At 40.1% G+C, this 16568-nt stretch overlaps 2 protein-coding genes across 8 annotated transcripts in view; both read right to left on the reverse strand.

Annotated features, from left to right (window-relative positions):
- Nucleotides 1-325: 325 nt before the first annotated feature.
- Nucleotides 326-15032, reverse strand: LOC123024614 (retinol dehydrogenase 8-like). The gene is made up of 8 exons (XM_044432585.1): nucleotides 14844-15032; nucleotides 13435-13492; nucleotides 12149-12300; nucleotides 9131-9292; nucleotides 7478-7657; nucleotides 5471-5564; nucleotides 4378-4561; nucleotides 326-2343 (listed from the first exon to the last, which is right to left on the reverse strand). Exons 1-8 carry the CDS (start codon nucleotides 15025-15027, stop codon nucleotides 2107-2109), a joined length of 1251 nt encoding a protein of 416 aa, XP_044288520.1. The 5' UTR covers nucleotides 15028-15032; the 3' UTR covers nucleotides 326-2106.
- Nucleotides 15033-15083: 51 nt separating this feature from the next.
- CCDC18 (coiled-coil domain containing 18) overlaps nucleotides 15084-16568 on the reverse strand; it is a 41040-nt gene continuing 39555 nt past the window's right edge. For all 7 annotated transcript variants that reach the window (XM_044432576.1, XM_044432574.1, XM_044432580.1 and 4 more), the window contains one exon: nucleotides 15084-15382. The gene's annotated coding sequence lies outside the window, so the exon portion shown is untranslated. The remainder of the gene's footprint in view (nucleotides 15383-16568) is intronic.

Below are 16568 nucleotides of genomic sequence, written 5' to 3' on the forward strand. Positions count from 1 at the left end.
TTAGAAAAGCGAGAGCTAAATGCAGTCTGTTCAGTGGAATTTATTCTCAAGTAAAGGTGAATGAGACTTTAGCATATATCAAAAGCCATAAAGTACCCCAAGGGAATGTGTCACTCACCAAAACCATCTCACACAGCATTGTTAGCAGGATAAACTGGAGAATGGAGAAGAAATAAAACCTCACCCTGAGCATTTGAAAGAAAGGAGCTACAAATTGTTGGTGTTTCATTGTAATTGATGTTACAATGAAATATTTTTACTGCCTTGTGTTTCCTTCCTTGTATCTCTCTATAAAAATACTTTTAAATTCAAAAGGTACATAACTAGTGCCAGACATCTTTTACAGAAGTAAGGCATGTGAACATTACTGTTATCAAAACTAAAATTAAGTCATTAGGCAAATTGTATCCTTTATTTGTTGTTTTAACAGTTCAGTTACATGCTTTAAATTACAGAGAATTACAGTCTACTCAAGCTGCAGGAACAACAAGAAGTCAAAGATTTTATGTTAACACTGTTAATTCATGCTTTTTCCTGAACAATTCAGGCTTGTAGCATTTAAAATTCTATTCTGGCATCATTTTCTGTACAGTCATTTGCTTTGCCCTACAGCATGGAGTAAGCTATTTTACACAAAAGAGTTCATGTCAAATGTTTTAACAATAAAAGTGGTATTGCCACTCAAAATGCTACAGTGTGTTTGCATTCATGTGGCAGGCTGTTTGTGAATATCTCCATGCTAATGATTATAAAGATTTTCCCCAAGCAACCACAGTAAGAATGTGTAGTAGCAGGTGGGGGATGCTAGTGCCATGGGAAAGGGACAGGACAGAATGAACTATTTCACAAAGACATGTAGCAACCCCTATACTGTAATGTTTTGAAGGATCCCATGTGTGGAAGAGGCCTTACTTGGATTAATAGCCCTGCTTTTTCATATTGTATACTTGAGATACATAAACCTCGTAGCATGTATTCCCCCCATATCAGTTTGTAATATTGTATAATCTTTTAATGAAAAATTGGTTCATGGATAATTCAGAGAAGAATTTCAGAATTTCTGCATCCTCTGGAAGAGTGCTTCCCAGTCTATCATTGTCATATCTGTGTGTTCACAGAAAAACTGCTTATACTTGAAAGGCTGACCTGTATTTGCTGGACCCTGTATATGTGACATTTACCTTTTAAATTGCTGTGTTCAAATACTGCATGTTCCCTTACAATTGAAGAGAAATAAATTCAATAAACTCAGGACTGGAAGCTACATCTGGCCCTGTGCAGTTCCTCCCATACACTGATGTTTGATTATTTTCCTCTACCAGAGAAGGCTGAAATGGCTCTCCCAGTACTTAATTACTGACAGCTTTGAAGCTAAATATGCTGGTTCTTTTAACCCTTATTTTTGCCAATGGAATGTGCCCCCTCCTCAAAGAAAGCTTTTCAGAAATAGAACTCTTCCTTTTTGCTGCCCTCAAGGTACATATAGTAAATACATGAAAACAATGGGGGTAGGTAATATTTGGGATAGCTCTGTATATCAGATGAGAATGTGTGACTTAACTTGATGATATGTTGGAGTCAGGCATGAGGTGGGCAATCTGGTGTCCTCCAGAAGTTTTGGACTGTGATTACCATAATCCCTGACTGCTGGCTGATCACTGGGGTTTATGGGAGTTGGAGTCAAAAACATCTAGAGTGTACTGAGTTACTTACCCTGGAAGTAGACCAGTGACCTGTGGTGTTACTTGTAAGAGTCATATTGAGTAAGTGAAAGATACATACTAGCATCCAAAGGGCCTCACAAGACCTACTGTGTGCATTTCTAGAGTCCTGCTGCTGAAAAAGCTGTCATTAAATATAGGTGTAGGGCTCATAATCCTACTAGCAAATGAATAAAAGTGTTTACTTGAAACATTATGTAGGTTGTCAGGGATACATATTTATGTTCATGAGAGGAGCCATCAGACTAAATGGGGTTGAGGTGGATTATCTAGAAATATGTTCTGAAATAGAGGTTCAGTCAGGGCCATTTCATAGGTTTTGTTTCTCTGCACAGTCCTTCCACACAGGGAGTGTGCAACATCTGAAACAGCCCACTGGCGTCCTTCATTGGAAGGAGCTTTCCCCTAAATCAAGGCTTTTTCTGCTTCTCCATCTCAACAATTTAATAAAGTTGAGACTAGCATTGAAAATCTTATTGTGCTGAAAAACCATTTTATAGAAAGTATCAATAGGCAGGTCTCCACTGGGGTCAGCATACTTCAGTGTTGTAATTGGAGCATATAAAGAATTGGTCTGGTGTCGAAAAGGGGGGTTTTCTGCCAGAATTATCTTTATTGTATGCTGTTAGAATGAAAAATGAGAATTAGATATAAGTTGTGTCAGCCAGTAATACCAATGAGCATTATAGAATCACATCAGATTAAGTATAAAGGTCTATCAATAAATTTGAGAGTAGGGCAAGAGCATACAAGAGGAAATATCTTCAGGAAATATAATCAATGCCTTAACCCTTTTTTGCATTTTGGCTTACTTAAGCTGTTCCAACAATGACATGTTTAATTGGTGTTTACCAGAGAAATTAACAATATAACATGGGTTATCAGGTTGTCTAAACCCAGCTGTGCTAACAAACCATGGTTTGTTAACCATGAATAACATAGTTTGCCACCCAACAACAATCCATAGGTTATTAGTAGTTAACAAACCATGATTTGTTAGCATGACAGGGTTCAGAAAAACATGATTACCCATGTTTCAGCAACCACTCATGGTTTGGTAACAACCCATACTCCACTGTTTCAGTGCAGGTTATTATGCTGTCTTAACCCAGCGCATGAGTATCTGAATGGGTGCCATTCATAAAATATCTACCCAACACCCCACATTAAGTAAATAACATTTTATGTTACTATTAAATAATAGCAACATGCTAAAAAGAGAACAGTGCCAGCCACTTTAAAATAATCAATTCAAGTGTGTGCATGTTTGGCTTATCTACAATTTATCACTGTAGAATTCTGAACTTCCTGGTAGCAAGATAAGAACTTCAGGGACTGAATTCAAGATATGTAACAACGTTGTTGTAGTGGCAATAAAAGAACGAAAAGTGGCATGGTGGTGTTGCTAACGGCAGCAGCAGCAGCTATGGCAAGGAACATATCTTAGTTGCTGAAGGTACCGGGAAAAAAGGATTCAGAGAAGGAAAACTTTACTTTCTCCTGAGCCCAACAAATCTTTTTGGACAGGAGCATGGAGTTCAGCAGTGTAACAGTTGGTGAAGGCCATTCTTGTGGCCACCATATATGTGTTCTCTATAAGCACACCTATAAATCCCATCCAGCAACCACTGCTTCAGAGTAAGAAGGCAGAAAAGAGCTCTCCAGATGTTTTGAAGTTTAGCTTCCACAATCCCCAACCTACATGACCAATGATGAGGAATGCTGGGAGCTAAAGCCTAGAATGTCTGAAGATCTGCTTTTAGCTCTTCCCTGCTTTAAAGTATCCTGGAGCTCTTCAGTCCTATTGTGAACTCATAAGAGACACCAATGATTTTTGGTCCATTGCCTGGTTACATGTGGAAAACTGGCTAGGTGCTTGCTGTATAAAATGTTATTCCTCAAATGACCAGCTTCTTATGAATACTGGTCTTTTTAGACATGCGTATCAGCTTTCTAACTTTAACTGGATTGCAGTTTCACCGGTTAGGCCAATAAAAAATGGGATTTCTTTAGCTGCACATAACTGAAAAGTCAGAGAAGAATGCAATTTTAAATGAATGATCACACTGTTACAAGGAAGAAGCTATTGCATTCTTAGGTCTTGGTCCAAAGAAAAGAGGCAAGGTCCACTGCACAGTCACTGCCCTCACCATGTCAGCATAGAAGCACAGAATAGTAGAGGAGGTAGGAGTGAGAGGGCATTGGGTCCAACGCCTGCTAAGTGCAGGACTTCCAAGTTAAACCATCCCTCTGAGATGGCTGCCCAGTTGCATCCTGAATGCCTCTAGTGTGGTAAAGTCAACAACCTGGCAGGAAAACTGGTTGCATTGTACTGCTCTAACAGATTTTTTCCTGATAATCTGGCTCTCTAATTTAAGCCTATTATTTCATGTCCTGCACTCTGGCACAATTGAGAAGGGATCCTGTCCTTCCTTTTTGTGACAGCCTTTTAAGTACATGTAGAGTGTTATCATATCTCAGAAGCTAAACACACCAAGTTCTCACCATGGGCAGCTGAGTCCCAGAAAACCCCGGCCATGTTGGAGCGGCAGTTACTCCATGGCTCACAGGCTGAGCAAGCTGTTCTGTCTCATTCCTGGTGCAGTAACAGTGTACAGCGCACCCTTAAATTACACAATAGCCTTCAACATATTACCTCAGCTATATCCTCAGCAGCTTGTCCCAGTGTCTGGAAAATCTGCTTGTAATTTTTCAGGTAAATATTTACAAACATGTCGGCTGTTTCCTCATCTGCGGCAGAAAGATCCATTTTCATTCCATCCTCAAAAACCTTCTTTTCAAACTCTGTTACAACTGGACCTGGTTCTACCAGAGTTAGACTGTTTTTGTGGAGAAAGAAAGAAAACATATGTTATATTTGGGATGCATAGAAGTTGGATAGGTAACTATCTTTCACAGTGGGGTAATTCTGCATAAACAGGCCAAGAAGAAAGTAATAGTGCTCAGTTTGATCATTTATTCTGGGGTGGACAGACCTCAGAATTGTGCAATCACTTTTAATAGAGCATTAAGATTCACCCTCAGGAGTCTGGTGTAAAAAAATATGTGTGGCATTAACTTTGAGCTGAGGGATTTGTTTTCACTATCAGAACAGAGTGGAGTTCCTAGTCCATCCATATAAAAACTACTCCTTTTTTTCACCATATAAATTTAGGGCAGTGGGGTCGTTTTGTTACTGCTATTGTTAAAAACCTGAGAATTAAATAACCAGATTAAGTTCTTAAGAGGGGTTAATTCAGGACAAGATTTGATGTCACACAAAAGTATGATCAGAGGCATGTATAACATGTCAAAATTGTCAGCATGATCGTAATTGAGATGGGTTATTTGTGTTTCCACATGCTGTGCATGTCTAAACAAAGCACATTTCCCCCACACATTAGTCACTGGATTTTCTCATTACAATGAATCAGCTTTCACCAATCTGGCATCCTCTAGCTGTGCTAAATGACCATCATCCCCAACCAGCTGAAATTGTAATCTTGAGGGCACCAGGTTGGGGGAGGTTGTTACAGATATTACACTGTACACCAGAGTTTTATTACCTGATCCTTTCCTTTGTTTTCTAGAGAAAGCAAGAAACCTTTTGTAAGGGGAAGTTCAAATTGTCCTTTTGTGACTGTGTAGCTAATATTTGTTCAATCTGCTGTTTGGCTGCTATCACAGAAACAAGTTGTTCCCATATCTAGCAACTTTTAAAACCGTACCTGAGACAGAGTGATACTTACTGAAGTTTAAATTTGAGTGCTTGTATGGCTAAACTTTCACAGAATCCTTCCACTGCAAATTTAGATGCTGCATAAACATCATTGAACAAAATGCCTATGCAAAAAAGAAGAAATACTGGTCACTTGTTAACCTTAATATATCTAGGTTTCCTGAATTTACACCAATGAAAGCATCAGGAAAAAGTTTCCCATCTAACATATATATAGTCAGTTCAACATAATTGTAGGCCTACAGAGTTTTAAATATCCCCTTTCCAATGTATTTAATTCAACATTGTGAATCACTCCTTTCTCTTCCCACATGGTCTGGAGGAGTTGAGATGTTTCTGCATTTTTTACCCAGTATGTCATTTCATATGGGGTAAAAAATACTGTTAAAATGAACTACTGTTAGCTTCAAACAAAATACTATTAAACCATGATTTCAGAGGCTGGCTTGTGAAAATTAACCATAGTTAATTTAACCATAAATTAACCATAGTTAAATTTAAATAAACCATAGTTAATTTAACAAGCATTCCTGATTCAGATGATTCCATTTCCTAGTTTGGAAGGTATGGTTGACTAAAACCTGAAGTTTCTAAACTCTTCCTATCAGATACGTAGGACAAGGGAGAGGCAAGGATTATGAGTAAGACAGGGAGGAGGCTAGTCTTGATCATATCATGTTACATCATTGCTTAGCTTCTATAATGATGTGGTGTCCAAACACAGTCTGGGCCCTTTCATGCATAATGACAGCAAATCATGAGTTAACTAACCCGTGATTTGCTGGGATGCACTGGGCTGACTGTATATTGTCTAACATGTGAACCCAGACACCAGGGGTACAATTAGTGCTTAACCCCTGCATAATCCATGATGTCCATGTTTGCATGTCATGGAGCAACCTAGGACTGGATTAATTGGAGACTGCACCTTAATAGATGCATGGCATGCAACCTGGCAACTATTTAATTAATAAACCTGTACTTCCCTGCCATTATGTGTGAACCAGTTCATTGTTTTGCTTGAAATTTTTGATTTTTGCCTGCAACTCCACTTTTCCTTCCCAATACTAACTGCATCCTTGCATTTCATCTGTAGGCCACTATGAATTGTTCTATACAATGTTGATCCTACTTGGATTAAACCCATTAAAATGAACACAAGCTAGATTAATATTGGATGAAACATAAAATTGCATATTTCCTTAATGGGTGTCTCTGTCCTCTAACTAATAGATATGGTGGAAAGCACAGTTAACTGAGGTTCGTGTACCTGGTTTGATAGGTCTGTTTTGCTGGCCATAAAATGCTTTTTAACTCTAGTTATGTGACATGCCAGATCCATAAAGTGGGGAGTGGGACACAAACACAAGCTTTTAAGAGAGGAGAAAGGTGTTGGAGAGAGTGCTTGCGTCCCTCGGGGTTCACATTCACAAAACTGGGGACATGGACATACATTTTATCCTCCTTTCAATTCTGGTCAGAAAAAAAATGCAACAGTTTTGCCACTGTCTCACCATAAATCTTTGGCCCAGTCCAGTGCCATTTGTTGTTACCACATGCTGTAACATTTTTACATTGACACGGTCTCCTGGGTCACAATGCCACAAATAATTATACTGGGTTGACAAGGCCGACTTTGTTCTTGATCCAACATAGTTAGGTGCAAATTCCACCTCAGTGGCTCACAGCACTGAACTACTGTTCTCCTTTGCCTAAAATGCACACACAAGCTAATGGAAATCCCACAATCCTTTTTCTTGAATAAAAAAGGAAGGAAATTAGGGAAAACAGACAACATTCACTTTCTACTAAATCAGGAGCACAAGTAACAAGTGCTGAATGTTTTAGGATTAGCATTCAGCTGAGATAATTAATTCTGAGTCAACATGGATGTCACAGTAAAGGTTGTTGCCAAGGGAAATTATACCACTAAAAACGGATCAAATTGTAGGGGCAGATGGCCCTTTGAACTACAAACACAGTGCAATAAGCAGTTATATGTTAGATATCACTTTGCCTTGGATTCCCATGACACTGCTAATAATGACGATATGGCCACTCTTCCTCTTCTTCATGTCAGGCAAAACCTCCTTCAGCAGTCGGACCAGCCCAAAGAAGTTTGTATCCATCACCTTTTGCATCTCTTCAATGGTTTGGCATTCAATGGGTCCAATGAGTCCTATACCAGCATTGCTAACTGTATAAATGGGAGAAATGATAGGGTGGATCATTCACATTTTGAACTACTGGACACAGCAACAAGCTACCAGCAATGGATACCATCAAGGTATCATCATAGTCAATATAAATCAACAGATGATTAGTAACTGAATTGAATTTGGATTTAATTGAATTTATTCTTCAGTTACAGCAAGTAGAGCAAACCATGTCCTCCAGATGTTTTGGATGACAATTTCTCTCTTGGTAGAGACTTGCTCAGTTATTAAGATCTGCAGATATCCCATTGCCAGTGGTCCACTTGTCAGGGGTGCGGGAAAAGGCCCTCTTTCCTATGTTGCTTCCAAACTCTGGGTCTGGGACTACCTTCAGAGTTGCGACTAGTGCCCGGTCTCTGTTCATTCAGGATGGGAGTCAACACACCCCTTTTTAATTTGGCTTTGGAAATGGTCTTTATGAGTTTTGATGTGGTTTTTATAGCTTGTGTTTTATCTGAGTTTGTGCGTGTGGACACTGTGGTAGTTGGTTTCACCGAGGAGGTAAAGAAATACTTTCCATAAATAAAAATAATCCTTGCTATTGGTTGGGGTTTATGGGATTTGTAGTCTAAAATATCTGGAGGACACTGCGTTGCTTGCCCTTAGGTTAGAATCTGGTCCTATCTGGGAACATGGAATATTTCTGTCTACATGCAGGAAAGAGATGCAATGCATACATGCTACAGCGCTTTCTACTGTTGTGCGGTATGGTGAGAGAAGTTTTAAGCTCAGAGAGCCCTCTTCCTAAGCCTGTGAAGCCAGAGTCTGTGGGCAGGTGGTTTGAAGGTCTGGCTGTGATGCCATGGCCAGCTTCAGGCATAGGAGCGAATGGCGCCATCCATGAGAGGGTGGAAACATATTCTAACTAGTTGTGGTGAGGTTCTGATCTTGCTAGCTTCTATGCACGTTTGGAGCAGAAGATAAAGAATGGAAGAAGAAACTGAGGTGCTTCTTCCCCCAACACTGGAACTGGCTGGAAGAAGATGGTTTTTCCATCATCATGTCATACATTTTAAATTACTTGCCCCCAACAGGGTTTTGTTTTTTGACCACAGCTTGCATCATTGGGTTACAATATGCGTGCATCCCTATGGCAGGTGTGAGCAATTTGTGGCCCTCCTGATATGCTGCCTTCCCACTCGCATCAGCCCCAGCCAGCATAACCAATGGCAAGGCTGAGTTACAGGCTAAAACATTCAGAGGGCCACAAATTGCCTGCTGTTGCCCTAGTACAGATTAGGGCATTTAGTAGCATTGAGCTGAAGCGATTGGTGCAGATTTACTGTTGTATTTAGAAATACATTTGCATATAAGGCACTGTTGCAGAAAATGTAGATTTCTGGAATCTCTTCTAGATACCTATCTACTTAATAGTTATTAAATACTACTTAATTTTAAAATGAACTTTAAAAGACATGCATGCAATCTAGCTTCTGTCTGTATCAATTACTTGCCTAGGATATCAATCCTCCTATCGGGGATGCTACTGATACACATTCTAATAGATTCTTCACTGCAGACATCCAATTGTTTAACCTCCAAGGTGTTCCCAAGAGTGCCACCTGCAGCTTCTATAAGGTTGTCCTTTTTGGCCAGGTTCCGCATTGTAGCATACACTGTAAAATGAGTAACCACAAACCATTGTCAGCAGGCCTTCATTTGATAATTAGTAAAATGAGAACACCAATTACTACAGCATTCATGACCATACTTTAAGGCAAGGATCGACAACATGCTACCCTCCATATATCCTAGATTACAACACCCATATTGGACTATATTGACTGGGGCAGACAGGAGTTGTAGCCCAAAACATTTGGATGCATATCCTCTCTCTAAAGTGATACGTATTCAACGTTCAAACTTAGAGAGGCCATAGATGAAGCACACACACACAATTGTATGACAACAGTCCAGTGAAACCAAAGACTGAACTGGTTTTGATCAGAAAATCAAAATTTACAACATATGTGAAATTAATTTAAATTCTTCTGTCAGTGCAACCAGAGGACTGAAGCTTAGAGGTCATTTTATCTATTTTGTCAAAATAGTCTGACGTTCTGTAAATACCAGTAAGTAAGGATAAGCAGTTTTAATTTACTAAGCCTTCATTCCTATAACCATTTTGACAGAAAAAGGCCCACAATGCCTCAGTCAGCAAAGTTGAGCATTGTGGGCCATTTTCCTCCAGACCTGCACATAATTGTGCCTTTAAGCAGCTGTCAAACTAGAAAATGGTTTTCCATCAAGCTTTTCCTGGATTCATAGTCAAAACAGCAATATATTTCTGGAGCTGCCCACTATACTCCATTTCTCCTAATGACATTTTAGTTCATGAAACCATGAAGTCTGAAGAGATGCAAGTCTTTCTGACAGATGTGTGTAATATTTGTCAGCCTAAAAGCTTATATATGGTCATAATAAGGATGTTTTGAGTGGTGGAATGTAACAAATGGCTTGCTTGATAAAAAGGTTACTTGTTCCTGGCAAGTGGCTAAAAAGGCTTGAAAACCATTTATGGGCCAACTTCCACTGATAAAAGAGTATGTGCGTCAATTACAGAATACTAGCACATTCCTTTAGTATTCCCAAGAAGGGTATTTCAGCAGCTGACTCTCTATTGCTGTTGTTTAGGGTGCTGATTATCATTTATGAAACTTTTATATTCTGGAGTCAACATACTGAAAGGTTTTTATGTGAAGCAGCTGTTCTGCTGGGAGCTGTAGACCGTTTTTCTGTCTAAATTTGCATAGGATTGTGCCTTAAAATGCTCGTACTGTTTAAGATCCACTTTTTAGCACTCAGCTTAAGAGATGCTAAGCATCCCCAAGTTGATTGAATAAGTATTCCACAACAAGAAAATCATTCATTCATTCATTCAAAACACTGCTTTTACTTAAGGTATGCTACGAAATACTACAGTTAAGCCAAGTATATTCAACATGCAGCTGAACAGTCTTCTGCTAGACATGTTTTAACTTGGAGGCCATCACTGAGAAGGGGGTTGCACACAATGACCCAACTCTTTTATGATTATATGGAAAAGAAAAAGAGGAAAGACATGATCTACTGCATGTAGGCATTCATACCAGGAACTGGAAAACTTTCTTTGTCTGAAGACACACAGGATTGTGCCCTAATTTGGTTGGATTTAAATTACTTAGTGGTGCCTAGAGCTTGCCTTTGTATGGAGGTGTACTTATTATGAAGCACCAGAGAGACACAATGGGCAGCTTTGTACAACATGATAAACCGCGCGCGCGCGCGCATGTGTGTGTGTTAACCATTACTGGCCTGTTGTGTCATTCAAAACCCATTGTGGTATTTCACAGTGGTACATACGATTTTTAGAAATCACGGCAGAAAACAGTGGTCTGTTCTATGATCCCTTAGTATATGATGATGCATTATGTCATCTAAACTCAGAAAACAAAACTCATCATGGTACCAAGGACAGATTCAGGGAGCCTCTTAGCATGAACCATCCACGGCCACTTTTGCCAAGCAGCTAGTCAGAGAGTTCTACTTATGGTTGCCATTTCGTACAGCTGTTGGAAGCATCCCTGCTCTTTGGGCTAGGAGCAGGTGATCAGCTGGTTGGCACAGGGAAAGAAGCAGCACTGCTTACCTGATTTCCATTCTGTCGCCCCCCCGGGGGGGGGGATGGAAGACCCTTGTGAGTGGGAAAGGTGAGAATCAGCCAGCTGCACCACTCACTGACCTTGGAGTTAGGAATTGGAGCTCTGCTCCTTCTCCCCCATGCAGCCAACGTGTAAAGAACCATGCCCGCTGCTCTCCACAGCTGGGAAAGTGAATTTGGAGAGGAGAAAAGGAATGTTTTGGTGGATAGGGAATGGAGAGCACTGGGAAAGGCCAGGATGTGCTCCCCCGATGCCTTCCCCAAGTCCTTTTCTCCCTCTAAACCACTCCCACCAGAGAGTCAAAAAAGCCCATGTAGGGTGCAAGATCAGGGAGGTGGAGGTCACCTCTGCTCCTGCCCTCCTACGTACTATGCACTGGTTCACCAGAAGTCTCCGAGCCCAGAGCTTAGAGCCATCACCATAGGACTGTGCCGTTACTGTGTTCCTCCTAAGCCACCCACACCATAATACCTAGATTTGACAGATCTGATCAGTGTGGATAGAATTTGGGTTCTTAGCTTTGAAAAAAATTATTCTGGATATCTCCTTTTGAAAGGATCATATTTAGAATACTGTTACGGTCATGTTACATTTGCCAGCAATGTCCCTGCAAGATCTCAAACTCTGCCTGTAATTTTCTTCGGGTAGGAAAGTAGCTGAAAGTAGCTTGAAGTACTTCCAAGTCATGCAAATGTAAAATTTCCATCATCTGTAGACGTCATCTCTAGTTCAGCCTTCAAAACATGACATCCTATAGCCCCCCTGACTTCATCCCCCCCACCGTCCCCAGCCAGCAAGGCAACCTGCAACATTTGGAAACATAGGTATTACCTTTGAATCTTTTCTGTTCATCTGTGGCCATTTTGACAGCCAATGCCAGTCCAATTCCTGAGGAACAACCTGTGACAAGCACTGTTTTTTGAGCCATTACAGATGGTGACAGACAAACTGGCAAGACCTCTTCAGATTGCCTGTGGAAGTAGCTTTAGACAAGTGCTTAACATTATCAACCTTGAATGCTTTTATCCCCAGATTTTTAAGGAGTCAGCAAATCTAAAGATGCATATCTGGACATTACAGAGCTAAGCTGATAATCTCTTTATATGAGTGGCAAACAAAAACAGATGCTTATTTACTAAGGTTACATAATCTGAATCAATGATGCATTGTAGGGAAGCTTCAAAATTCCATCAGTTTTCAAATTCAATTTTTGAACATCAGGACAAACTGAAATGCTGCCATGAATAAGGGACGGCTGAGGAATGGAGAATAGGATAGCAGCTTATGACAGTTATGAATAGGGTGAACAGAGACACATTTTAATCTCTTTCTTATACACCTGGTTAACCCAATAAAGTTTATTTGCATTATGATAAAAACAGACAAAAAGAACCATTGCTTCACTCAGGACGCTCCTGGAATTCAACAGTAGAAAAAGTGGTGGTCACCTCTTGCTTTTTCAAACATTAGACAAACATTTAGAGGATGATTTAACCACGATTGCTAAATTGAACCAAAATATATAAAGGCAGTACACCACTGGGTTCCAAATAAATGCTAGGGAAAAACAACAGCAGATGGCCAACATTTCATGCCTTGCTTATGAATTTCTAGAGCTATCTGAATGGTCACTCTTGTTGGTCTGGTAGTGGTTCCTAATCTTGTATTCTCAGATGTTTTGGGCTATAATTTCCATGATCACTAACTCACACGGCTAATAGTCAGGATCTGGGTTGTAGACACAGCAGAAAGGACTGCAGTATGGTGCCTACAAAGATCAACTTGTCAACTGCACCTCCTCCCCCACCTATGTAAATTAGAAGAGCATTAGCTTTCAGCCTGATAACAAACGTTGGAAAAATATAAAGCTTTAGTTAGTGCAGTATTCTATACTTGCTAAAGATCTCTTAAGAGCCAATTATTCACAGGTTTGGATCCAAATTTAGGCGCATGCAACAGGGAGAAAGTTATTTTAGTAACAATGTTCAGCTTGTTAAAACATTGTTGGAAAAAAAAAACACATCATTACTGGTGTATGTGCTAAAACAGCAAGTTAGTTTCCCTTGCAGAATGTAATGGTGTCTATTTGTTAAAACAATTTATTTAGTACTACTCACAAGGCCATTTTAAAATACCACCACAGGAACTTTCTTGCTTGAAGAACTGGCTTTGACACTGCAACATAGTAACAGAAGTTTGCAAGTTTTGTTAAATTTTACTCCAGTTCATATATTTACAACTAGTACTTGAAAAGAGTGTGCATTATCTTTCTGACTGAACATGCACTGATATTTTTGTTATTATGATACAAAATATTAGATTGCATTGGGCGCACTCACTCCATCCCCACCCGACTTCACTAACAGGAAGGACATCGGACTGCTCCATACTTCTGCACCAGCATCAAATATGGGAGTGGAGCTGGGAAAGAAGGGGATCCTGAATGGCTTTAAAGTGAGTAAACTCTTGTTGTTGCAATCCAAGTACTCAAGGAATACCTTATTTAAATTGATTTTAAATTAACTTCCAGTGGGAATAAACTGAAAGCAGGGTGGGCAAGGAAGGGATCCTGCTGCATCTGCATCTTGGCAGGGCTACACAGACAAGCGTCCTGTGGACTTGCTCCTCCATTTCACCGTTGCAACCGGCTTGTTCCCCTGCTTCTCACTCTGGCCCGGGCAATGGCGGTGGTGATGGTGTGGATGCCACTGCCTGCTTGTTCTTTGGCTCTTGGCCTTTCAAGCAAGTGGTAGTAGTGATGAGAAATGCGGGGGGAGCAAAAGCAGTTAGGGGCAATGGCAGTGAGCAGGTAGTCTCACTAGGAAGGGAGCTTATTGAGAATGTCTTGCCAAAGAAACCAGGAGCCAGCACTGGCTGCAAACAGGCTTCGGATGAACACCCAGGAAGATGTGGTAAGGGCAGAACCCAGCACAGCTGAAAGCAGCAACCTTTTAAACACATTTTCCTCTTTAAGATGGTCCAGTTGCCTCAGCTACTCCTCCTCTTTACAGCACTACCAGGAAGGGAGAGCGCTAACCTTCTTAGCACAGCTCACTGGAGGATCCCTTGCCCAGGGCCCCAGTTAAACCTATTACCATGCTTAGCTGAAAGCTGCTCCTTCAGCTTGCTCCTTATTGAAGTTGAATCCAATATGCATACAATTTCAAGGGTACTGCATGTTTCAAAATACACAAATGCTTTAGGGGGTGACACCAAGACCCTCGACTGCAAGCTATGAGGATCACAGAAACCAAACCATTATGTCTGTTAAATACTCACTCTGCTTCTTGAAAATTGCTACCCAGTGTTCTGTTCCCAGTCTCTCATAATCTACCCACAGTTAGTACAACCAAGAATCAGAACCTAGGCCAAATGGTAACAGGTGGAAGCAAATCTGATGCACAATGGCTGGATCACCACAAGCAGATTTAGCGTCCTCCCAGTGGAATCCCCAAGTACATTCTATTACTTTTTTTGAATATATGTGAATGGTTCCTATGCAGTTATCTTGGGAAGAGACAAGCACCTGAGAAGATGAGAGAAAGATCTGTCTTGCATATTTGATAGTCCAGCCAATGACACTGATCTGAAGGGACAGAGGGGTAGCAGTGCTCGTATCTGTATGTGTGGCACAGAGCGTAATCCCTCTTTTCAGAGTCCTTGAGACATGCAAGACTTAACTCTACATTATACACATGCACGCTTATCATCCCATGTGCTACTGAGTCATGAATTTGGTTACAGTGGTGAAAATGAACAACACAACTTGCCTTATTTGTTTATTAATTCAGTAATATATTTAGCTGAAATATCAAAGGATCAGGACAATTTCTAAAAACTCTAGCTTTTGCTTTCTCTTTAAGAGTCAATGTAACAAAATAGTAGCATTACTGTACAAATCATTTAAAAGCAATAATCATAAAAATAGAATTAAAAAGTAAGCAGAGATTTAAATAACTCTGTAAATGCTTTCTATAAAATGTCCCCATAAGCATGAGGGTGTGCCAAGAGATCCATCTGCTGTTTATTTCTTGCCAACACGCTGTTTCTTCACAACCATTGTTCCTGAAATAGACACATTTGTCCGTTAAAGCCTGTAATGAGACTCACTCAAATGATTTAAAGTGTATTACTGGACGTGTAATGTTTTCCTCCTTGATATTTTTCTTAGAACATGACAGAACCTCAAATCCTACAGTTAGTTTTGAAACGCTTAACATGAAATCATCCTGACAACAGGAAGTGTTCAAAGGATAAGATCTGCAATTCTACCCTGCAGCAATTCTTCCCTGGGTGCAGGAGGCCAAAGCACACCATAGGCATGTCTAAGGACCCTTGAAATTGCTGCAACTGGATTAGAGAAGCCACAGTAAATCTCCTCTTATGAGTGGATATATAATATAGAATATAATCTATTAAAATGTGGCCCATTTCACATTTAGGCCACAATCCTATGCACATTTACATGGAAGCAAGTTCTACTGAACACACTGGAACTTACTCTGAGTTAGCAAGCATAAGATCATTTTTTTTACTTTGACTGAGTTTGCATCCATCACCTTTTGCATCTCTTCGATGGTTTGGCATTCAATAGGACCATTGAGTCCTATACCAGCATTGCTAACTGTGCAAGTGGAAGAAATGGCAGTGAGGGCGGGCCATTTGCATTTTGAACTGCTGGACACAGCAACAAGCTACCACCTCTGGATACCAGTAAGATAGCTTCATGGTCAATATAAATCAGCAGATGATTAGTAATTAATTTTCTCAATTGAATTTATTCTTCAGTTACAGCAAGGAGAGCAAACAGGTGTCCCCAAGATATTTTGCATGGCAATTCCTCACTGGCAGAGCCTTCCCCAAAATATAGTTATTTCAAAGCTTTTCATTGTGATGTATTCCTGTTATTGTTATTTGTAGTAATAATAATATTATAAATTGCTCTTTGCTAAAAACTTATCAAGACTGTGCACAACAAATTAAGAATAGTTTAAAAGGCTGTTAGAGATACATGTCTTCACATGCTTTCTTAAAGCCAAGTGTAATTCTTCATAGAGTGAATTCCACAGTTTAGGACAGAACAACCCTGACAAATGGGTAATGGCACCCTCAGCAGGGCCTCTCCTACAAATCCTAGTAATATGACAGGTTCTTAAGGAGACAGGTGGGTCCTTAGATAGCTAGGTCCTAATCCATTTGGGACTTTAAAAGTTTAAAGGAAACATTTTGAACTGAGCCCAGAAAGAAACTG

The sequence above is a fragment of the Varanus komodoensis genome, unplaced genomic scaffold (assembly GCF_004798865.1).
Source record: "Varanus komodoensis strain SLA01 unplaced genomic scaffold, ASM479886v1 scaffold24, whole genome shotgun sequence".
Taxonomy (NCBI): Eukaryota; Metazoa; Chordata; class Lepidosauria; order Squamata; family Varanidae; genus Varanus; species Varanus komodoensis.

Bases quoted from the DNA above. Each gene is read 5' to 3' on its own strand.
- LOC123024614 (XM_044432585.1), bottom strand. From the start codon at position 15,027: ATGATAAGCGTGCATGTGTATAATGTAGAGTTAAGTCTTGCATGTCTC. The intron at 12,301-13,434 runs GTGAGTAGTACT...ACTTGTCTAAAG, and splicing joins TGGTATTTTAAAATGGCCTT to CTACTTCCACAGGCAATCTG. The intron at 2,344-4,377 runs GTAATATGTTGA...TCATTCTAACAG, and splicing joins CTGCTGAGGATATAGCTGAG to CATACAATAAAGATAATTCT.